Below are 24,515 nucleotides of genomic sequence, written 5' to 3'. Positions count from 1 at the left end.
GTGAATGCTGTTAGTTTTGTGCTTTATACAACCATAATCATAGATGTCATGCAATGCTTTGCTTTAAAATTCAGGAGATCAAGGTGCCTTAGATTCAGTAGTTACAGTAATTATTGCATGAAATTACTTACTGTCTGAGGACAACTATCCACATCTATGTCTTAGTCTAAGGCATGGTACTGTTTCTGAAACTACACTGTACAGTGGTATTATATTGAAGAAAACCACCCTACTCCACTAAAGCGTTCAAAAGATGTTAAAAACGTATCTTGAATAAAAATTAAACACTCAACTGCAAAAAACCATTGAAATAATAGACATTATATTAGTGATTTAAAATATAAAAACACACACAGTGGTCACAAATATTATGAGTGCTACAGGGATTACATTACTGACAAGACCTTGTGTGATGTTTACATGGTACCATGTCATCGCTTGCTTATATCACCGACTCTACCTTCATGCATAAATTATTTTCCCTTTTCGCTGTTCCAGAGCTATCATTCACTTGATCTAAACTGGAACTAATTTCCCAAGCAAATACAAATACAATACACGAACATTAAATGAAACTGGTGAATCATGGAAAGGAGGACCTTTGACTACCATTATCAGTCACCTGGAGAATGGCACTGAATGATGATCAAAAAAAAAAAAAACAAGCTCAAGAAAAAAATTCTCAAGACTGAGATAAAGAAATCGGGGAAGCAATCAATTATGAAATTATTCAATTGTTTGAACTATACCTGAGGTAGATAGGTGAAAGGTAATTGTTTAAAAACTCAGTCTTGTGACAAAAATTTGTTACGGGTTAAACCAGAAAGTACAGTAAGACTATACACCCTGAGGCAAATGGTTGATGGATTTGTTGTGCCCTGATATCATTTGCCACATGTATATATATATACACATGTATATTTTAATATATATATATATTTTAATATATATATATTTTAATATATATATATTTTAATATATATATATATATATATATATATATATATATTTTTTTATATATATATATTTTAATATATATATATTTTAATATATATATATATATATATATATATATATATATATTAAAATGAGTAATATTGTTTTTAATGTAAGATGGCTGTTTGAGACTTAGATTTTACATTTAAATGCACTGTAAAAATGTCTTGTTGCACTTAAATGTTTAATTTTAAACAACTTGATTTTATAAGTCATATCAACTTTTTTGACTAGTTAGAAATTGTTGTAAATTATAAAAAAAAGTTGTAATAACTTAATACCATTCAACTTATTTTTTTTTATTTAAACCTCACTAGTTAAGAAATTACTTATTAATTAAAGTGGTTTCAACTTAAAAATGTAAGTGCATCAAGGATTTTTTTTACAGTGTGGGGAATAAAAAAAAGAAATAAATTAAAGTTAAATATTTGCAATACAGGTTTCCCTGAGCAGTACCACCATCCTAAAATGGTCTGTTATGCTTTTATTAAGGTCCCCGTTGATAACTGTCTGGATTTAATCCTGATCTGCAATAAGTGTTAATATAGTTATGTTTCAGATTTGAACATGCACCACTATCTTAAATTTTATAGAGCAGAAAATGCTTTAAAATGGACGTTGGGAGTGTCATCAAGTACATGTGATAAAACTGAGCGAATTCAGAAATTAATTGTAAAGCTGCACTCGGTGGTCACAAAAATTAGACCCAAAACCTTCTCGGACCCAAACACAGATAACTGTGCAACCATCTCTAATTTTTAGTGCTGCAGACAAGACACTGTCGGCCCTCAGTCACAAATCCCAAAATATCACGTGACTATGGCTTATACCAGTTAGTTGTAAATAGAAGACTGAATAAAAAAGTGAAAGATTAAATGATTGCGGTGAGCATCCCTTGAGCCAGCTAAGGGTGGAGACCCTGACAGTCAATCTCAGTGCACTTTAGAGTTGCCATTCATGTGGTTCTTATGGTTTTTGTGGTGCTTGTTTTGTATCTTGGGCACTTCAGTGCTATAGAGGCAGTCCAAAAAGCCTTGTGAGACTTCAGTCACCATCGACCGGTCAGGGATGGACTGGGCCATACCATAGATGGCTCCCTAAAACATGAAATAAAAAGGTTGTTTTATTAGGTCAGATAATGAATGAAAAACTAGACTAGATTGTTGTGCCAAGAGTGGATTTCACTCATTATTTATTCAAATAATAAGCAATATGTAATGTGACAAATTTGTGATCATTTAAAGGACATTTATTTAGAAACAACACAATTTTATGTCAAAACCAAACTTATAAGTGTCACTAAATACATGATATGACTTATAAAGAGGAAACTCACCATTCCTGTGGTCTTCTCTTGTGGATTTTTCATTATAATAGCTACTTCTTTCTTTACATCATCGATGAACTGCTCCGCTACACCAGACTGTGTATGTAGCATTGTAACACAAATATGTATGCTAAGAAAGTAAACAAAAAAGTTAAAAATACATTTACCACTGCCATTGACTTTACCATTTTACTGGACATGATATATATATTGTAATTTTACCTAGATGGGAACTGCAGAGTGTTGAGATTCCAGCCCTTTGAGGTCAATGCATTAGATAAGCGGAAAATATCAAAGATATCGGAGCCCAGTGCCACCACAGACACTTCTGGATCCCCAAACACAAACACCCCCTCTATTTTACGAATGCTGTGGGGAGAACAACCTTTTTAGACAAATGTTCTTTAAGCAGATTCACACAAACCCCCTATCCATTTGTATGCTATTGTGTAAATTCTTTTCATACATTTAAAAGCAAAGCAATTTAGTGTACTGTAGCTTAGTTGGAAGAGCTAGCATTAGCTGAGCAAAAAGTCATTGGTGTGATGATCACATCTGAGATCACATATACTGATAAAATGTATACCTTGTAATGCACTGTAAATCATTGTGGATTAAAGCGTCTGCCAAATGCATAAAATGTAACAATCACACGTTACATTACAGATGACATTATTACTGACCCTGCTTTGATTTTTCGGGCTGTTTCAACAACTTTCTTGGTAGCCTCCACGTATCCTTTCTCACCCATGTGCATCATGGTAGCCCAACAAGCGGCTATGATGCCTCCTGGGCGTGAGCCAGCCATTGAAGGAGATGCGTAAATTCCTCCCTGCCAATCGGGTGCTACAAAATACTGGTAGTGGCGATATTTCTTGTCACTGTACAGAATCACAGAAGAGCCTTTCGGGGCATATCCATACTGGATGGAAACAGAAACAATTTTTTTAAAGAAACTGTACATCAACATACCACTGCAGTAAGGTCTAGATTGTTTAACCCTTTTTTTTTGGTGACACATCTTATATTGACACATATTTTGAGAAGACTCAACAATATACTGTGGGCAATTTTACTACCCCTTCGGGTTGTTTGTGTACAAAAAGGCCACTAAATTAAACGGCTGTAAAAATGTATAAGATTAATATTTTTTCCAATTTTTTTTATAAATCTGTTTATCCCCCTTAGTACTGATCAAAACTTCCAAATGCTTACAAAATTTCCATAATTTTAACTCTTTAATTGCCAAGTTCATATGTGGTGTCACTGATTTGATGAAAATGTCACCCCTTTTTGTGTTTTTTTACCTTTTTCACAATCTTGGGCTTGTCAAAGATTAATAAAAACATTGGCTTTGATGCATCTTTAGTTTTTGTGCAGCATCAGTTTTTATTTTTTTCTCCCTAATAGTCGTGGCTTTTTTGCCCCATTGACTTCCATTCTAACAACATTTTTTGATTGTGAAGCCATGATAAGAGGTAAAATTTTTCATTTTTACTGTTGATAACCATGTGGCACCTTTAACCCTTTTTTAGGCTTGTGCAAAAAAGAGAGCTTAATTTCTGGCTTGTACATGGAGTCTTTTTTGTCCACAAACAACCCGAAATGGTAGTGAATTGAAACAACCCAAATAAAAATAAATTAAAACAAAAAAAGCATTCTTTTGGTTTTCAAGAAATTTGAGAAGTATTACATTTGCTAAATAATTATTAAAGGGGACAGAGAAGGAAAAAACATTTTTACCTTGTCTTTGTTGAATAATGGTAGTTTACCCACATTCACAAACATACAAAAAGTGCTAAACATGCTAAACATCTGTCTAATAGTAATTTCTCTTTTAGAAATGTCAGGCAGAAAACAGCCCAATCTGAAAAACTGATGCTTATGACATCACAGGCATCTCACTGCCCCTCCACTTTAAAATAATTGGCTACATTTTTTTAGTGGCAGCAAAGTCAGCCAATCAGTAATGAGATTGCAAGTTAAGCCTGTAGGGGGAGCCAAATAGGTGCAAAACCACTTGTTTAAAATCCCCCACCTTAATAGAGCTATCTGAGAGAGGTTTTTAGGAAGCTTCTAAGGCATTACAGACCCAAACAAAAAAATAGTTGTCTACATGTCACATCACAGAACAAGGATAAATACTCCGTTCAATCATTCTATGTCACCTTTAAGTTCTCACCTTGTGTGTATCAGCTGAGATACTGGTCACACCTTTGACCCGGAAATCAAAAGGATCAAGTTTGAAACCAGCCTTCTTCATAAATACTATTAGGAACCCACCCAAGCAAGCATCCACGTGAAATGGGATGTTGTATTTTACTGCCAGCTAAAATCAATATAAATACAGAGATACATTAAAGATTCATTTACACAAGGTAAAAGCATTACATGCTTTACATGCCCAACTGAATAAGCAAATCTCACCTTCGCCACTTCTTCTACAGGATCTACAATTCCATGAGGGAACTGGGGAGCTGAACACACCAGCATTGCAGTGTTTTTGGAGATAGCCCTCTTCATGGCCTTTGAAACAAACGAAAAGGGAAAATTTGATAGATGTCAACATGTTGAACATTCAAACAGTTTAAAACTTTCTGTTTAATATGGGAAAAGACAAGACAGCAGTACCTTCACATCAACTTTCATGGTCTTCTCGTCCAGAGGTACGTGAATAAGCTTCATCCCGAAGTAATGTGCAGCTTTGTCAAATGCAGCATGGACACTCACCGGTGCAATACTACAACGTAGATAAAAACACTATTTATCAGTTGCAGGTGGTATTAGATGGGAATCTGTGTGATGCATTATGGTTTTCCACATTTTCCAAAAGTGGATTTAAGTGAACATTAAATGTGGGTGCACAACTGTTCCTACAACTCAACTAGTAGGACATTGCGTTAGTAGCGCATATATCATGGGTTTAATTCCTAGGGAACACAGATACTGATAAAATAGATAATTTGAATGAACTTCAAGCTGTTTTAAATAAAAGCGTCCACCAACTGCGTAAATCTTTCTGCAAAGATAAAACTCTGTGAACTTTTAGTGCACTAGCATAAAGATGAGTCAAAAGAGCCTTTTTACACCTGTTCACTTAATTGTATTTCTCTTATCTGATAGCTATCCAATCGTCAAAAGAGCAAGTGTAAATGCCTCAGAAATATTTTTCTTTTATGTTAAGAGGTGGTCTGGGAAGCATTTCAGTTGCAGCACATGTTAGCGCTTCTTCAAAACTTAAGGTGTCACTCACAAGTTACCAGGACAGAAGCAAACAAAGACGACACACCCGTTGCTTTATGTGGTGACGACAGTGTGTAAAAAACTTTCAACTTTCAAAACTTTTAATCAAAATAATAGTCCAATGACAAACTTGATTATATTAAACAAAGAAATGAAACTTTGAGAAAGCTTTTTGTTAAGCAAAAAGAAAATGTCTACAAAGGTGAATGCTTTGAGACAGTACATACATTTCTGGGTGCTTGATCCCGCGTTCATGGGCCATGTCTCTGTATGCCTTGCATGCCATGAGGATGCTTTCGGTTCCACCCGAAGTAACCTTTCCATGACATAAAACATATAGTTTAGTTTAAATAAACAAGCCATCTGACAAGTGGACTATGAATCTTGGTCATAGTGTACATCATTTCTGTTGGTGAACATTTTTTACATTTGGCTATTTAGTAAACTCATACAAACAACTGCATGTAAAAATGTTATACATCTCATTCAATTATTCTTCAAATTGACATTTGATACACTCTTAGAACCCTTTTTTAAACACTATTAATCCTAAAAACGAGAACAGTGAGACTGACTGTGCCACATGAGTCTGGTCCTCCGTTAAAGAGGGCACATGTCATCCGCACCACCTCCGCCTCCATTTTCCTAACCCCAGGGAATATATCTGGGTGGAGTGGATTGGTCCAGGCAAATTCACCATAGACCTGCAAATCAGAGAAATGTTATTTGCATTTCCTGTTTTTTTCTAAAAAACCTGCCCTGATAGTAAAAATGTTCACAATTTCTTTTCTAAATGGGGCTTTGATTCAAAAACAAAGTAAAAAAAATCTGAATCATTGGTAGGGCATGCAGTAACAAGATGCTTCGATATACCTTCACCAGAAGATCTGTGAGCTTCTCATCTCCCCAGTAGACCGCACCTGACACCTTTCCTTTCCCCCAGTCTACCTCACCTGGAATTGAAGGTTAATGAAAAAGAAGATTGATGAGGTCAGATCTGCCTAGACAGAAAAAACCGTGAGACACCATCTTTAAATTTAAACCCCCTGGCATTTTATCTAGGTAAATAAAATTGCTTGCAAATGACTGCACCCACAGCTAAGGGCAACATCTGCCTGAGAGAACACCTGGCTGATATTTGAAGGATTGTGTAAGGTGTGTGATTTATCCTTGAGCTCTTTTGTCATTACAGGAGTTTGTAGTTGGGACAAGACTGAGGTGACTCACCCAATGTCTCATATTCTTTGATCTTGTCAAGGAGCTGTTTATGGGTGAGGCCTTGTGCTGGGAGCAGTTTGGTGTAGCCCATGCCTTCCTTCAGTGTGCAAAGACTTAATGACATGTCATCCAATGCTTTGTTGAGCTGACTTTGAATCTGATGGAGAAAAAAATATTTACTGTATAAACTTTACAATAACAAACTGAAAACACACACAAAAAATCTGGAAAAAAGACAAAAATAATATTAATATTATTCATATAATGTAGCCTTATTAACCAATAGCTTCTTATGATTACCAATGGACAATAGGATGTTCAGGATAAATGCAATTTGATAAATACAATTTGTAATGCTAATCTGATTGGATCCCTACCCAAAAGTCCAGACTGAATTTAAAATGGTTTGTATTCAGGTTTATGACTGAGGATAAACTTTGGCATTATCACAAGGTAATTATGTAAAATTGCATCAAAAGTCACTCATCTGTTGTGATTCTATCACCAGCTAGTGAGTCAGAAACAGATGACTGAACAGATAGGGAACTAGTAAACCGCTAGATGCTTACAGATGCTCCTATAAAAGGGATTTTTCTGATGATTTTAAAGAACTGCTTCTTTGCTCTTGACGTCAGACCTAGAAAACATGAAACGAGGAGCAAATTGTGGTTAAAACACACATAACATGTTTCCTCAAAGAGATCTGTTTTTCTCAATTCCAGTCCCATTTCAGTGAAGAGAAGAGACTAAAGACATACAAGAAATTGAAACCATCAATGCAAAATTAAACTTTGGTGAATGCATGCATTGTTTTGGAAACACAACATAAAATGTTGTGTCAACGATAGTTTATAAAGTTTAGAAAGTCCCACAGACTTTGTTATTGTTACAGTGGCCTTCACATTTTGTGACTTTGTTTTAAGACTTCCTGGCCGATGAATAGATTGACGCTATCACAGTCTTTATTTAGTTACATTAGCTTGCAACATGATATGTCCCAGTCCCACACTGTTGTTTCAATTCACAGTGAAATTGGACATTTTTCAAGGTTTTTCTATATTTGCTGGTAGAAAGACACCTTCATTATAAATATACAGTACTGTGCAAAAGTCTTAGGCCACGGTGCCAGAATTAGATTAGTTGTTTTTGCAATGTTATAGTGATCATATATTATTGTTTCTCAGTCTCTTTAATAGAATACATTCAGGAAATGTGTGTATAGTATTAAAGAGAGTATAAAAATGTAAACTGATGTGTCAAGTTTTTAGGGTAAACTCCCCTTCCACTTGAGCAAAAACAGGAAACTGCAGGATCTCTTAAACCTCAATAAACTTAAATCCTAATATCTAATTTTAAAGAAATTAATCTTTTTATTTCATTCTGCTCAAGAATTCTCAAGAAGTGTTTAGTGCCAAGAGAGGTCACACTAAACACAGACGATCCCTAAAAAAGACATTTAGTCCTGAAAATTAATTTTTTATATTTCTGTACATATTTCCTGTATTTTCTGCTTGTATCTTAATAAAATAACAAGTCTGGTGGTGGTGGCCTAAGACTTTCCTCATCAGATATTTACTCACATTGTGCAGTTAAAAAACAGAGTGTGACATAGTGAATTCGACTTACTCTCCTGCTGGAAAAGGAAGCCCTTTAACCACAGTAAACCGAGCGTGGACAGCAATGTGATTACGATGATCTGCCATGGTTCAAGAGCAGAGCACTGAGAGTTCACATACTGCCGAGCCTCTTCTGCGTACAGCAGTAGCATCTCCTTATACACCTCCAAGGCACTCTGCATGAGAAAAGTATTAATGCTACAGTCAACTGAGGCGTTCAGGCTGACATGGACTGTCTGAAATCTTTATTTGGTTCACCGTAAGATTTTTGAAATAAATGTAACCCAAGTCAGTGGTTTTAGTAATCAGTAAAATAAATCTTGAGAAAACTAAAGACCAACAAAAGACAACTTACTGGTACTTACAAATAACTAAGACATCTCAAAATGACTTTTTATAAAACCTCAGCTTTTACATAACATAACATAAAAATAAAACATGCCAAATGCAGTAAATACTCACTATAGCAGATTGAGCCATTGTTTCAGGAGTAATAATGATACTCAAGTGTACTGTGACAAAAACTTATGTGCCACAAGTAACTAGGTGAGCCTAACAGATAACACTTTCACCCTATGAAATAATATTCCCTCTGGCCACGCCTTTCCTTCATTACAAAATCTCGTGTTATACAAAACCAAAAGAAAACATCAGACTTAAAATGGGCTACATACTGTAGGAGGTTGAGGCAATAATACTTCCAGTATATTATACAGAGAAGTCTACATTTATCAATAATTATTTATTGATGATGTTTATACGGTTAGTAAAACAATATTTGCTGATGGACATGTTTTACAACTCAATATTTTACAGCACAACGTGGTTTTGCTTGATAACGGTTCAGATTGTGTCCCAATACCATTGCCATAACAGCATACAGAAAAGCTGAAGGTCGACTGAACAAAGTCTTATTAGCTGACCCTCTTCATACAGTAATGTGCATTTTATCTCACAGTTATCTTTTCAATTGCTGCAATGACAGATGCAGATAAGTGCAACAATGAATTCCTTAAAAACTACAATTTTCAAAAACATTCACAATTAGACAAAATATCAGCTTATATAAAAACAAGCTTTACATTTTGTTTAAAATGTAAATACGAGCCGACTCTACCATTATGCTTAGAAACAATTTTAATGCAACAATTAACCTAAGACTACTAAGAGAAAATTTATTCACCCAAAAATGAGAATTCTGTTATCATTTATAGGTTTCACGGTTTTATCATGGTTTTGGTTTTTATAAAGACTCTTTTGCCATTACCGAGCCTTAAAGGGACACTCCGTTTAAAAAAATATATATATGCTCATTTTCCAGAGTTAAACATTTGATTTTTACCATTTTGGAATCCATTCAGCTGATCTCAGAGTCTGGCGCTACCACTTTTAGCATAGCTTAGCACAATCCATTGAATCTGATTAGACCATTAGCATCGCGCTCAAAAATAACCAAAGTGTTTCAATATTTTTCATATTTAAAACTTAACTCTTCTGTAGTTACATCAAGTACTAAACCAACAAAAAATTCAACGTTTTTAATTTTCATATCATTTCAATATAATTTTATACAATTCAATATCATTGCGCCTCCTGCATCCATGTTACAGCAGCAAAGTCCTTGATTATTACACCAAAATGAGAGTTTAGTTCCTAGCCATTTCTGCCTAGAAAATCGCAACTTTTTATTAAAAGATTTATTATTATTTTTTAGTTATTTCTGAGCGCAATGCTAATGGTCTAATCAGATTCAATAGATTGTGTTAAGCTATGCTAAAAGTGGTAGCGTCAGACACGGAGATCGACTAAATGGATTCCAAAACGGTAAAAACAAGTGTTTAACTCTAGGGGAGCTGGAAAATGAGCATATTTTCATCTATAAAATGAAATCATTTGTATTGCGTATGTGTCAAAAGCGGTCATCCCCGCGTGGCTGCGGTGAGTATACTTTAAAAGATCTGCGGACGCGTGCATGCACGAGCTGACCGCGGACGCGGAAAAAGGTATACCTGGCCCTTACCTTGCCTTTATGTAATGCGCGCCTTGTGGTGTACTCGATGTAGGCACGAATCACAATACAACGTTTCCGAAAAAGTGGATTGTGGAGACATTTTAATCTTTCATGATCAAATATCGTCATATTGCAAACCCCTTTACAAACCTGTATAAATTTCTTTGTTCTGATAAACTCGAAGGAAGATATTTTAGGGGGTGTTTGTAATGAAAACGATCATGAGCCCCATTTACTTCTATAGTAGAATAAAAGAATACTATAGAAGTGAATGGGGCTCACAAACATTCGTTACAAACATTCCTCAAATTATCTTCCTTCATGTTCATCAGAACAAATCGATTTTTACAGGTTTGTAACAACATGAAAGTGAGTAAATGATGACAGAATTTTCCTTTTTGGGTGAACTATCCCTTTAATGCTCCCCGACAGGTTTAGCAGGGTTTGCCAAGAGGATTCAGAGAAGCAGGTAAACAGGTCACGTGAGCAAGCAACTGAAACTCAGTTGACCAGGACCACATTCCAAATATAACAAAAGTGCTAACTGGGAAAACTCAGGACTGGATTAAGTTCTTTAAAGACAGCACTCATATCAGTCTTGCATAATCAGACCTACGGTCAGCTCAATTCAATGCCTGATGTGTCATAAAACAGAGATTATACGATGTTATCTAGTAAATGGAGCAAAAGGCAAATAGCGTATAGATCCATGGATTGTGCACGTCTGCATGTTACAAGAAAAAAAACATGGTGGTGAAATAACATGAAACAAAGCGTCTAGATGTGTATATAAAAAAAAGTGTGCTTAATGTCCAAGCACTTGCTTTCATATAGTGTACCAAGCCAGGCACCTTTATTTGCCTTTTGTTACGTCAAAAGAGCTTAAGTTTGTTCTGCCGTCCAAAGTAGACACCGCAGAAAGTTCAGGCCACCTTTCATAGCACCACTAAACTACTTTAGTTATAAATTTGGTGATTAATGTCAATGATAAATACTTTTAGAAAATAAACATTTTGCCCTTACATAACTTTGACAATTTAAACTGCATTATAAAGCCTGATGATCACACTGCTTTAATAACCTGGTGCATGACATGAGCATAAAACTGAAGCTAAACTAACCAATATCAACAGATTAACCACAGTCAAAACAGTCTGTCCTCAGTGCACACACTGGCCTATTAAGAATAGCACTTCCTCTGTGCGTGAGTCTGTCACAGGAAGTCCTCTGATGAATATGCACACAATGAAATGTCCCAACATAAAATTTCCCTTTCTGCACCTGGTTGTTGAACACAGACATTAAAGTGATTACATAAGATTAAAGAGACAAAAACAATTTACTTTAACAATCCTCCATCAGTAAAGACTGTACATGATATGTTTCTTTTTGAATTGTGCTGATTCACTTTCGCTCAAAGCAACGATGTAGCCAAAATCATTTCAAGCAATTCATAAGACGTCAGCCAAGATGGATTTTCATCTGACTAAAGATAATATCAAATCTGTGGTTAAAATCCAAAATGTAATCACAACATACATTGATTCATGCCTTATTGTAAAATCAAGTGTTTCGCTGTAACTTTTTATTACCAAGAGTGACCGTGAAAACAAGTGTCACCATCGCTACGTATCATCTCTAGATCTGTTACATTATAACACTGTCACTCCTCTACAATGCCAATAATGCGAGGTCCACTTCCGATAGTACAAAACACAAGTGGCCAGACAAGATGCTTTATGTCGAGCTTTTATTTCAACCTATTCGCTCTCATCGTAGCCTACTGATATAACTAACATACTGTCTTGAGCTGGATTAAAATTGACATCCTGCCTACTCACCCAATAGTCCATTTTGTTTGCCAGGGTTACGCTGTGTTTAAAAACGTCGCTTCTTCAACTGCTCGGGTAGAAACATGGAAGAAACTTTGAAAGATCTTTGTTTGGCTTGTTTTGAGGGCGAATGTGCCCTTGCGTAAAACAATCTGAGGCTCAGCCCAGTATCAGGAAGTGCCGCGTGAGTGAAAGGGAACGCGATTTGCTTTCACGCGTGCAGATCTGTATATACGGGAAACTGGCCTTCGTCACAGCGAGTAGTCTGGCACACATAGTATCAAGATCTGTGATTCGTCAAGCTACACTGTGATGTCTTTGAAGGGCACTTTGTAGGGAAAGAATAATGGCTACTATGTTGTAACGTATGGTTTGTACGGTACCAATTCTCCAAATGGGAAAGGTAGATACGTGGTAGATACGTGTTTTAAAGCAGGGGTTCTCAAGTCCCACTATTGTCTACAACAATAAATCATTTCTAGAAAATAAAATATTTGCTATACAGAATGTTACAAAAATAACCAACATTAAGATATATATTGATTTTTAGTCGATTTAGCTTATTAATATGTTCGCTTTGTCTTGATGTCCCCTTGGAAGTTTAGTGAGGCCCCCTTGTGGGCCTGGGTGAGAAACACCGATTTAAAGTAATGATGCTAATGGATGATACTTACCAAAGAGTTTTAGACTCTCTTATTAGGGGCCAATAAAATTCATTTTTTTAAATATGATATAGGGGTAGTTACCAGAAAGGGTTTAGATTAAACCATGACTAAGACTTGGTTGTTTTATGACATTTAAGTAAGTTTTTTTTACAAAGATATCTTACAAAAACATGATGTACATATTGAGACAAAACAATGGCACTGATATATTTTAAGATATATATGTGCAAGCTGTTTTCAATTAAGGCAGCTCAAACAAGCATTTCAGTCTTGGACTAAACTTAAGCCCTGTCCGGGAAACCGCCCCTTACCCCCTGTTTCACAGACAAGGCTTGAGGCTAGAGGCTCGATTTGTCTTAAAGGGGACATATCATGAAAATCTGACTTTTTCATGTTTAAGTGCTAAAATTGGGTCCCCAGTGCTTCTATCAACCTGAAAAATGTGAAAAAGAGCAACCCAGTAACTTAGTTTTGGTAAACCATTCTCTGCAAGCATGTGAAAAAATTGGTAATTGAAATTTGGCTCCTCTTGTGATGTCAGAAGAAGATAATACCACCCCTTAATCTGCACTATCCAACCATGGCACTGCCATTTATTTTTGCATTTAAAAGGACATACCCAAAAATAGGCACATTTTTGCTCACACTTACAAAGTGGCAATTTTTAAATGCTATAATAAAGGATCTATATGGTATTTTGAGCTAGAACTTTACATACATAGTCTGGGGACACCAAATACTTATTTGACTTCTTAAAAAAGTCATGTTAAATGTCTTTAAGATACACACCAACATATTTTTTTAAGGTGTGTTTATATACCTAGTCCTGGGTTTAGCTATGCCTTGTCTGTGAAACCAGACCTATAAGTTTTAATAAACAGGAAATTGTGACATAACCACAAAATTGTGACATAACCATCAAAATTGACATGATGCACAATGTCTGATTAAACCTTAACTATTTTTTAATCTTTTCTTCTTTTTAAACATGGACAACAGAAACAAACCTATTTAATTCGAAGGATATTTAGTACGTAATGGAAAAAAATAATAATCGCAGGGTATTAATATGATGAATAAATTTGCAGCCTGAACTGGTGTTCGCACGGAAAATTGCAACATGCAATGCGCAATACTTTTCCCAGCCATATGGTGGCGCAGTCAATGAGCTTTTAAAACATAGAGACGCAGCTGATGTTAGTGCTGTATTTGTATTCTGAAATATCATAGTTAATTGAATAATCCTGTTTAGATTACAATCTGTTATATGAGTCTATTTCAACTTTTGTCTCTTATTGAATGGGTTCAGGTGAGAGATAGCCTAGTGGCTTCAGTACTGTCAAAATATACATTATTCTCACTTTTAGTCTACTACATTATAGGTATTACGTTTAATTGGAATTTATTGTTTTTTGGCGTTTATTGACCTATTTTAGGACTAATTATGTATTTATTTTCTTTGATTTTTAATTTTGATCGGTATTTCTTTGTATTAGGATATTATAAAAGCTAAATAATATTATATGCTTCAATTAAAATTAGACCATCTTTATAATGCCATGCATGTTACACTTGAATGTCATGTTTCTTGTCTAAGTTCAGACTAACAAAGCATTGAAGTTTCTTTTATGATTTCTTTTATCTTTGTAACCTATTGACTGAAAAGCAAAAAAAAAAATAATAATAATAAAAAATACGGTGTTTGGACCATGGTGATATCTAAGTATAACTAAACTAAGGAAGTGAAATGAATTATGCCTACAATATTTATCAGCTGATTTCTTGGAAAAAACATATAGAAATTATAGTATAGCAAAGTACCTTAACTCTTACCATTGTTTACTTATTTCTATATAAATGTTACAGTTATTATAGTTATAACATTGTATTTAATATTAATTTAAAATTACAGCAATGGTGAGATGAACTCAAATGAAGCGTACGTGCGCCATTGAATATGTGGAGAAAAGCTGACTTGAACCGACGCATTCACAGCACCAAAGCTTAATTATTGAGAGTGACCCCCGATTGCTCAAACCAAATAGAGTTGTAGCAAGAAGCTCTTGGCTATTCAGTTATAATTGGTGTATTCGGTTCATAACAAGCATATGCCGTTTAGCACAATGGGTGGACTCTAAAAGGGACCTCAACAGCACATTAAAACTGCATTACTTCTTCCAAGAAGTGTACTCAAGATCTTTCTGGTCTCGATGCGCACACCGTTCCAAAAGCGCACACGTCTCCAAAGGTGCACGTTTTACCACACAAAAGAGTTTACATTGTCCGAGTTTTAACAAGAGGTGTACATATGGCATCCGGGTTGTAATTAAATGTTTTTAAGTTGTTGTTTTTTTCTTCACTGTGAAGTTTCCTTTTCTTCTTTATGTGCAGCCTTTTCCGTGTCTGAACAAGAGAGAAGAATTAAATAGCTTTTCTGCCAGTTCGGGACAAATGGATGGCAAAAAGCTGGTCAGCGAGTTTTAGTCCTTGATTGCCTTCTTCAGATGTCCTTCAAACAAAGGCTAGGGATGAAAATAAAGCCCCACCTGGTACTTCTGTTTGCTAAAATAATAAGAAATAGATTTCGTTTAATAAATAATTACAACAGCTTGTAAAGTGCAGCAGTTGAAGGAGTATCAATCAAGAGAGCTGGGGCAGGTATCACCTGCTCTTGCAGTAAGTCGCATTTATTGTTAAATCATGTTCTTTGCGATATCTATGATTTCCACAGCAGCAGGTCGCCTGTGTTTGCCCATACTTTGCATAACAAGCAAGATATTACTCGGCACTGATAAAAATCGGGAGACAAATCTGACAATCCCAAACTCACACCTGTCCCGCGATATCCGAATATGGATCTGGCATCAGATCCATATTTGTAAAGCGGTAAGATTTGGTTTACTTTGGATTATTTAAAGGCCTTTACAACAGCACGACAACATACCCTATCTCCTTGGCTTATTTGTCCACTTTATTGAAAGCATATGGTTATCAGATATCCTACAAAATACATATTTAGTTAGACTGGCGACGAGTGCTTTTGTGGACACTTGGGGACCATGGTAAATATTTTTCGCCTATAACAGTGCTTTAGACTCTCCAATAAATGAAAATTTATCAAGACTTGGTGCCAAGTGTAATCGTATGCTATCTTACTATGTCGAAAAGGTCTTTTGTTTATAACTGTGATCAAGGCCATAATGCGCACATGATGTTCTTAATAGGCGACTCCATTTGGAGACACCAGTGCGCACGCATTTTGCTTTCTTTGCACAATTTTTGATGCATCATATTTTGTGTTCTCAATGTGCTAGGAACAAAGACAGGGTGTTTTACTGCCCAAAGACACGAGATATTTTACATTTTTACAAATTAAACATTATTTTTTTTAGGTTATGTGCGCTGATGCACAATTTACGCACACTAAAATAGCAAGGCGCACGACGGTAACGACATTTAAGCAAAATATTGTTTATATTTTCAACTTTAATTGATGCTAATGTCTTGTTGAAATGGATTTAAAATTGCTAATAAAATGCCTGTAATCGTTTTTAAACTATGTAAATTATGCAGGTTTAATAATTCTATCACAAATGTAAGGTATTGACGCAAAGAAAGGGAACCGCAAGAACACAAAATCCTGTGCTGCGCTCCACTAAGACTATTCCTGGTCAGGATTCAATGACTTATTATCATTTTTAAGAGATGATGTTTGGAAAATATTGCGCATATGATTAAGCAAATCAATCTCAGTGACTTGTAGTATTTTTTGCGCAAAGTAAAGACTTTGTGTCCAGATAACGGCTCCACTGAAACCACGTTTTCTCTTATTGTATAAAGTAATTATACTAGTCTGCTTTGTATAAAAATAAACAGACAACTAGTCTTACAAAAAACGTAAGTGATTTTTATTTCTTTTTTTGTCACCTGTCTGTTTTCGTTCATTGCTGCAACCAGAGTTCTGATTGGCCACTTGACTCCATTTGTTTATCCTAGAGTGCAGATAGGATAAAGAGACATAAATGACGAACGGGCGCATCACCCTCTATTGTCCCTATGATTTATATATGGAGGGAATGAATAAGAGACTGCAGGTTGTTCACTGTTGGATAGGACATTCACTATTGGAGACCAATGCCCTCAAGGAACCTCGGTTTCACTGAGCCAGGCTGCAAGAGGTAAGCTTTTTCCTGGAAAATTTGACTTGTTTTTGTAAAGTTTTGCAGTGCCTTGAAATAGGATGTGTTGTGTTTTTGTACAGAATGACCCCCAAATCTACATGCGCTTTAGAAAGAAGAAATGGGACATTTAACTCTAACTGGAGTTCAACATCAGATCTCGTGCAAGGATTGATGATCACTAAAGATCAACAAATTAAACACAACAGAGAATCTGAGCTGGTTAACGTAGACTTGACGACTGAAGAATGCTCATATGTGTTTGTTAATGAGAACACAAGAACGAAAAGCCAAAGAAAAAAGATGCCAGGTAAATCACCGAGCAAACAACGTGGCAATCGCAGAATGAAGGCGAACGACAGAGAAAGGGATCGTATGCATAAACTGAACTCCGCCCTGGATACCCTGAGAAGCGTCCTTCCAACTTTTTCTGAAGACGCGAAATTGACAAAAATTGAGACTTTAAGATTCGCTCATAATTATATCTGGGCATTGTCAGAAACGCTGAGAATTGCAGATCATGTTCGACATATTTCACATCACGTTCAAGAGAACCTCCAAGTGGTGCCAAGTGGATGTTTGGATTTGCGTTACAGCGCACCAGACGATTGCATGTCCAAATGGCACTCATCGATCTCACCATCAAGTTGGCAAGAAACACAAGGCAACTACACAAATTTATTACTTGAGGAATTTAACAGCAATTTTCAAGAAAACTTGAATTTTCGTTTTGCCAGAGAAAGCTTATGCGAGTAGCAAGATTTTTTCCTAATCCATCAAATTTAGCAGATTTGGTTTTTGCATTGTTGCATCTATGCCTTCCAAAAAAAAAAAAAAAAAAAAAATGTTTTTTTATGTGCATTCAGTTATTTTATAATGACATCAAGGTCTGATTATTTTAGGCCTACAACTTATTTCCGTAAATTAATAATTTTCCTTGCTAAAATCGGACAATTGTTGTAAGTTCGTTGATTTTTTATATAAGCAATTAAATGGAAAATATTTTCATCTGTTTTTTATGAGTGCATTTCTTTTATTTATTATGTACGTATTTCTTTGTTTTGTTATGAGTTTACAAAAATAATTTGTGTGCAATTTATTTTTCCTTTAATAATTTATTATTATGTAATTGTAAATTAGCCATAATACCACAGTTGGGACAGTTATTTTGATGACTATTCAATAATTGGTTTAAAAGGTTATGACATTCTAATAAAGCACTAAAAGCTAAATTGAAAGAACTGTACACAGAGTGATATCTTTTGCTTTTAACTTTCTTTGAGCCATCTGTGGGCTATTTGGTTATTTTCTGTATGCTAATTTTTGTCAAAATGGTAAAACTGCGAATTATAGTTGTTCGACTTCATGCAGCGCCGCAAGTACAGGTGGATGACATCAAAGTACCGCGAGAGTGATTTGAAATTAGTCTTCTCCGTATGATTTCTCGTATCGTTCTCCCGGTACCCTGACTACATCCGCCTATCAGAGCTTCGTGCGCAGCATGAAGTCAAACACACCTATAGTTTTTTTTTAACTCAACCCACTTATAGTTGCTTAAATCAACAAAACTCAAAAAGCCAAGACACTATTAAAACTAAAATACACAGTTAAAGTAAAAAGAATATCCAATATAACAAAATTTCCCAAAGATATGCAAACTTTTTATTTCTCAAGCCAAGATTAAAGAGTTATTTTCATAAAAAATATAGGGGATCCAAAAAAATAGTAGGCTATACATACTTGAAAATGAGGGATATGACCATGACAATACATACATTCAATTATCAATTTCAAAGAAACTTAAAGATGACAATGTAATAAGTGGTCTTAACATATCCCAGCACCAATAATATTATACCTTTATATTATGGAATGACTAAGAATTTGGAATGTATAAACGATTGCACCTCATCTGGATAGACTCACTACATTCACATACTGTATTCAGGTGGTGCATTTCCTGATAACCGTTGCTGACGTCCACTGAAATCCATGCATTACCTGTGCATGTAAGAGTTATGAATTTTTTTTGGCAAAAAGCAGCCTCAGTCAAAGACTATCCATATGAAGTGTTACAGATTTCCTTTTAAGTTTCCCCACACTAGGGAATGTGCAGTTCTGATCCGATGCTGGAAGAAAGATCTACTTTGGAAAGACAGTGACGACATCGTAACCCTCTGGAGGAGTGACACGTTCACGTGCGTGTTTCTCGCAGTAAATCTTGTCCTCAACAAAAAAGTGTCCTTTCTGCTTAAGGTTGATCCCGCAGTCTGTGCAGACGTAGCATTCTGGGTGGCGAAACCTGTCTCGAACTTTGACCATCATTCCCCTTTACAATCAAATTAAAAAAATCAATATGGTGTTAGTCACAATATAGTGAAATATATAGTGAAGTATAATAACCCTTCCTATCATGATGTAATATTTTAAAGAAAACAAAAACAAAAGACATTATAAAATTGTGGGATTCTAAGAGTTTCAAAATATTCCACTAGATGGCAGCATTTAACAGCAAAATACTGCATATAATTATTCTTACAAGTGTTTTCACTAAAACTATCATGTAAAGTTATGTAATAAAAAAAAGAAACCTACACAATCCCTGATCCGCATTTGTCACAAACACTGAGCTTTTCAGTATTCCCTACTGAGACTCCAATTCTTGGGGTGGGGGCTTTCACACTCCTGAAGCCAGAGGGTTTTTCTGAATCACCTGAGACAGAAAAGCAAAGATTTGTTTAATGCCAAGACCTTAACATCTGATGCCATTTAAAAATGTGTACAATGTGTTTACAAATACATTCACAGCTGATAATAACAAATAAACATGTGCACAGAAACCCACTTTTCATAAGAGAACATGTAGTAAATTTAATAGATCATGTGGCAGGATTTGTCGGTTTATGATTTAACACCATTGCGGGCTTTTCATGCTGAAAATTAGGTTTCATTTAACCTATTTTATTATAAAATGTTTAACCCAGGTAATGTTTTTGAAGATTTTGAAATTGTAGGATGTATGAAAAACTTTCCTTAACAAAATAAAGCACAACAGTCCAATAAAATATGTTTCAGAGACAGTGGAGTCACACATGTGTAGGTCTTGAGAGGCTTGTTTGGCATCAGGTGTAAAATATCTGATCCCAGCTATTATTTAAGTTAAAAATCTGCCATCAGGTAAATTTGATTTCAAGTACTGTTTACAATACACTGACACATTCGGTGTCACATGCGTGGTGTATATGATATATACCAGTGTCCAGGATCTCTTGCAGAACTTTAAAAGAGGCAGACTGGCGAGGAGGCTCTTGGGTCTCTTGATTTTCCTGGAGCATTTTGTACACCTCAGATTCTGCAGCTAATGGAGGTCTTGCCTGGCCCGAACTAGAAGCATCTAAGCTGTAAAAAAGATCAACGTTTAGACTGACGAAAGTCAAAGACGCTTAACATCAAAAGAACGTTTAAAATTGATTTGTATAAAAGCCTCGGCCAAATGCAAAATATATAAATGTAAGACAATTTATATCTGTTAAGAAGGAAACTGATCTCACGGTTCACATGAAATGTTTAAAGCCTGCTTACTTTTTACTGGATTCACTAGAGGTGGCAGAGTTCTTGACATCACCCACTGCACTGTTAAAGGTCTTAATGTTTTCATTGGAGTATAGGCCGGCAGGATTGTTGTACAGGTTGGTGACCACTCTCGGACCACCCGAACTGAATGGCAAGGCACTCCTGTTATGAGCAGAGCCTATGTGTTTCACATCCTACAGAAAGAGAGACCAGGTAACCTGAAGAGCAAGAAATGCAGGTGCTGCACATCTAGGTCAAAAACCTTTTAAATAGGGGCTTAGGGAAAAGACCATAATTACAGCTTTAAAACACAACTACAGAAACAATTGACACCCATAACATCATTTTAAGGCATGTGTTGTAAAACACATCTATTTGGACCAAGCGATTTAAAAATTAATCATTACTTTGCAGCTGTAGATTTTTAACCAAGCTATGAAAACAACAGGAAAAACTGACAGAAAGAGCTGCCACCACATTGACTAAGCATTTAAGACATTGTGAAACTTTCCACTGTTAACAACAACTACGCTATTAGCAGTCTGCATGCTATTATTATGTACACTTTCGCTCTTAACACTTCTCTGCTTGAGTCAGGAAACTTTTATAAGGCCAAACTATGTAGTCAAACTCCACACACTTCCTATGATCAGCCACACTCTGACCCTAAATTTCCAACTAAGCCTGCAGGATGTGGATCTTGCGTCATGGTTTTGGCTGATAAACTCTAGTCTCCATGGAAAAGGCTTGTTAGGACATAAACAATGACTTCATATTGGCAGTCTATAATGCCGAGCCTTTATTTGTTTAACAGCAGTGTCCTGTTATATATGATAGCCTCATGCGCTATGCGGGGCTTTACAGCTGATTGAATGTGACAACTTGGGGTAAATTTAAAACTCCCAGTTTAACAGAGGTAAAAACACACCTGTGGGTCTGTATTTGCCAGATTCATCTTGTATGGATTGGTCTTTCCTTCTTCAGTGACCAGCGGAGACCACATTTTTGACTCTGATCTACATAGAAAACCAAAAGTTTATACATTGAATTACTACATGACTAAAGTGAAAATTATATATTTAGTTTTCTATGATGAATAAAGATTGATGTTGCAAATGCAAGGCTGACACAAAAGTAACATTATCTGTGATAGCCGAGTTACATTATAATGCTAGAGAGGACATAGCCATTCGCAATTCCTAAGATTTCATTTTCTAAATAAAATCCTTTTTGGGCTGGTTTCCAGGACAGGGATTAGTTTAGGCCAGGACTAGGCTTTAGTTTAATTAGGAAATATAACTAGTTTTAACAAACATGCCTTATTAAAAACATTACTTTTGTGCATTTTGAGGCAAAACAAAGGGCACTGATGTATTTTAAGATATGTCAGTGCAAGTTGTTTTCAGTTTGGACAGCTCTAACATTTATTTTAGTCTAGGACTAGTCTAATTCCTGTCCGGGAAACTGACCCTTTACGTTAGAATTTGATGCAAACATTGACCAATCAAACAAGGGCTAATAAAGTATTGCAGCCAAATTCTTAAGAATAAAAACTATTCATGGCTTCCTGAAAGTCTGCATGCATACTCATACCCAATTCTTTATTTAAATCTTAATTCTTTACCCAATACATTTCTTACACTTTATAAGTTACTGCACACCCATTTAAACCAGGTAATGTCTCACCTGTCAACTGAAAGCACCATTTCATCCGTGCACCCCTTGATTTTATTTTGTGCTTCCAGGTGAGTCATACCATCTGTGGATTCTCCATCTATAGACAGAATCATGTCCCCAATGCAAAGATTGCCCTGTGCTGCTTTACTTCCAGGGGTCACCTGATAAAGGTAATGCCTTTGTCATCAAAGATCATCATTATCATTAAAACCAAGAAAAAAACAGTCCTGTCATGTCAGAAAACATTAAAACATGCGTTGTGGATTTCAAATGAATTTTTACAGTATTAATTCTATCCCACATTTTTAAAGACCAATGAGAGATGGCATCATGTTGCGGTTACAACTATTGGAACAGCTTTTACTTGTCAGTGATGACTTCTACTTCCTTGACAAAAGATACAGGAGGCATCTTGTCGAGGTTAAAGGTACAAAGTTACGCAATAAATCTAAAGCGTGTCATGTTACTATCAAGCAGGCTAAACATACCATTGAATCTTGTAATGTTGTGGGCTATAGCTTTAGCGATTAAATCTAGTGGATTCCTAAAAATTCTGAACTACCAGAACTAGTTTTGTTTAAATGTGTTTTTAGTCAACATGTTTCGTGACTTTCAATCTAGCTGTTCGATTTTGACCAGCGCAGACTTGTGGGAATGGCATCAAAGTACCGCGAGAGCAATACAACGCTCTGCCTTCGCTTCGCCCCGCTCTCGCGGTACCTTGATGTCATACCCCGTTCAGTCTGCGCAAAACCACAAATTTCGAGGATATTGTTGCCAACATGTGCTTTTCGGTGGGATGCTACAGGCGTGACACTTCTGTTGTGAAAGTTTAGCTGGTCTAGTAAGTATGTTAAACCGTCTGACCGAGTAATGCATTTGAAAGCGATGTTAAATTCCACCAAAATCTCAAGAGATCCTAAATGAGTCTCTTACCCTCGAGATGGTCAAAGGTTGCTCGAAATCTTTTCCTCCTACCAGACGGAATCCCCACGGCCCAGGACCTTCTAAAACAACACGTAAAGGCATTGTACTTCCAAACAAGTATCTTAATCCTGAACTAGCAGACTGTAAACTGCCGTCGTATGAAGACCAGTTTCTGGTAACTGTAGCGGGATAGGGCGTTTACTTAGTAGCGACGGCACCTGGGCGGAGCTTCCTCAAAAGTGAGCGAATAATTTCAGGTCTAGGCTGATAAGAGCTTTTTTCCTGTTTGTTTAGGGGTGGACCGTTACGTCATGTTATATTGAAGTTTACCATGTATGGAAGAGCCAAATCCTGGGATTTGGAATGTGCCACTCCCAATCCAGGCGAATTTTTGGTATGAGAGGCTCATTCGCTCAGCGGCAGTGGACTACATAAATCGCATTCTCAAGATTCCCAGAGTGTGGAATAAGGTAGGCCAAACAGGCAAGATGTAACCTGTTTGAAGTTACAATGAAACTTGTTTGACCTACAAACTTAACAACAAAATGGATACAGCACAGGTGAAGACTGCTTAAGACTTAATACATTTAAGATTTACAATTATGCATTTGGCAGAGGCTTTTATGCAAAGATACACTCTAAAAAAAGTTAGTGCTAATAGCACTAAAAGCTCATAATCATAGGGGAACCATTTTTACTGCTATATAGCACCTATAAAGCTCCTATGAAGAACCATTTGGTGGGTGATATAGCACCACTATAGCATCAGATATGGTTCTATATAGCACAATATGGTTTTATATAGATGCTACACAGGTACTTTATAGGTGCTATATGGCACTTAATATGGTTCCCCTATGATTACAAGCCAGTGAACCACTTTTAGTGCTATTTATCACCGTTTGTTTTTAGACTGTACTTTATATTTTATTTTCGAAATATATATTATAGACTTAAAGGGAATATTTTCTCATCCTCCATTGTTCTAAACCTGTATGAGTTTTATTTATTCTGTTGAACACAAAATAAGATATTTTGATAAATGATGGTAGCACACAGTTGGGGGTCCCTATTGACAATGGATGTTAATAAGGTAATGCCAACTGTGTTTTCATTTTTGAGTAAACTATCCTTTGAATTTAATCAGCGGCCTGCAACTAGCTTTAGATACTATATACACTAAATACAAATAGCTGTAGATGCTGTTTACACTAAATAAAAAATAGTGATATATTCTATTTACACTAGGTGA

At 35.9% G+C, this 24,515-nt stretch overlaps 3 protein-coding genes across 4 annotated transcripts; 1 reads left to right on the top strand and 2 right to left on the bottom strand.

Annotated features, from left to right (window-relative positions):
* Window positions 1–1,053: 1,053 nt before the first annotated feature.
* Window positions 1,054–12,421, bottom strand: sgpl1 (sphingosine-1-phosphate lyase 1). Of its 2 annotated transcripts, none has more exons than XM_065296714.2 (14): window positions 12,253–12,421; window positions 8,411–8,576; window positions 7,354–7,421; window positions 6,794–6,941; window positions 6,440–6,519; window positions 6,142–6,270; window positions 5,794–5,882; window positions 4,955–5,063; window positions 4,751–4,849; window positions 4,506–4,652; window positions 3,007–3,245; window positions 2,546–2,692; window positions 2,333–2,453; window positions 1,054–2,093 (listed from the first exon to the last, which is right to left on the bottom strand). In XM_065296714.2, the coding sequence occupies exons 1-14, from the start codon at window positions 12,262–12,264 to the stop codon at window positions 1,929–1,931; spliced, it is 1,719 nt and encodes a 572-aa protein (XP_065152786.1). In that variant the 5' UTR covers window positions 12,265–12,421; the 3' UTR covers window positions 1,054–1,928. The 2 variants fall into 2 exon arrangements, with proteins under 2 accessions (XP_065152786.1, XP_065152785.1); XM_065296713.2 differs by lacking the exon at window positions 12,253–12,421 and adding an exon at window positions 8,863–8,996.
* A 4,617-nt stretch (window positions 12,422–17,038) lies between these two features.
* Window positions 17,039–17,921, top strand: neurog3 (neurogenin 3). The gene has a single exon (XM_073812922.1). It carries the CDS (start codon window positions 17,171–17,173, stop codon window positions 17,840–17,842), a length of 672 nt encoding a protein of 223 aa, XP_073669023.1. The 5' UTR covers window positions 17,039–17,170; the 3' UTR covers window positions 17,843–17,921.
* Window positions 17,922–18,734: 813 nt separating this feature from the next.
* On the bottom strand, window positions 18,735–23,497 carry pdlim1 (PDZ and LIM domain 1 (elfin)). Its single transcript, XM_065296712.1, has 7 exons — window positions 23,273–23,497; window positions 22,346–22,497; window positions 21,588–21,675; window positions 20,669–20,853; window positions 20,340–20,485; window positions 19,682–19,799; window positions 18,735–19,415 (listed from the first exon to the last, which is right to left on the bottom strand). The coding sequence occupies exons 1-7, from the start codon at window positions 23,363–23,365 to the stop codon at window positions 19,229–19,231; spliced, it is 969 nt and encodes a 322-aa protein (XP_065152784.1). The 5' UTR covers window positions 23,366–23,497; the 3' UTR covers window positions 18,735–19,228.
* Window positions 23,498–24,515: the final 1,018 nt, after the last annotated feature.

Source organism: Paramisgurnus dabryanus, chromosome 20 (assembly GCF_030506205.2).
Source record: "Paramisgurnus dabryanus chromosome 20, PD_genome_1.1, whole genome shotgun sequence".
Taxonomy (NCBI): Eukaryota; Metazoa; Chordata; class Actinopteri; order Cypriniformes; family Cobitidae; genus Paramisgurnus; species Paramisgurnus dabryanus.
Note: the sequence above shows the minus strand (reverse complement) of the source record. Positions and strands in the feature narration are given on the sequence as shown.

What these genes read in the sequence shown, in the direction of transcription:
- neurog3 (XM_073812922.1), top strand. Translation starts at nt 17,171, where the DNA reads ATGACCCCCAAATCTACATGCGCTTTAGAAAGAAGAAATGGGACATTT.
- sgpl1 (XM_065296713.2), bottom strand. An exon ending in CAAAGAATATGAGACATTGG is followed by an intron (nt 6,520 to 6,793) that starts GTGAGTCACCTC and finishes CTTCAATTCCAG; the next exon opens with GTGAGGTAGACTGGGGGAAA. An exon ending in GCCCGAAAAATCAAAGCAGG is followed by an intron (nt 2,693 to 3,006) that starts GTCAGTAATAAT and finishes TTCTCCCCACAG; the next exon opens with CATTCGTAAAATAGAGGGGG.
- pdlim1 (XM_065296712.1), bottom strand. Translation starts at nt 23,365, where the DNA reads ATGCCTTTACGTGTTGTTTTAGAAGGTCCTGGGCCGTGGGGATTCCGT. An exon ending in GCAAGAGATCCTGGACACTG is followed by an intron (nt 19,800 to 20,339) that starts GTATATATCATA and finishes TTTCTGTCTCAG; the next exon opens with GTGATTCAGAAAAACCCTCT. An exon ending in AAATGCGGATCAGGGATTGT is followed by an intron (nt 19,416 to 19,681) that starts GTAGGTTTCTTT and finishes TTGATTGTAAAG; the next exon opens with GGGAATGATGGTCAAAGTTC.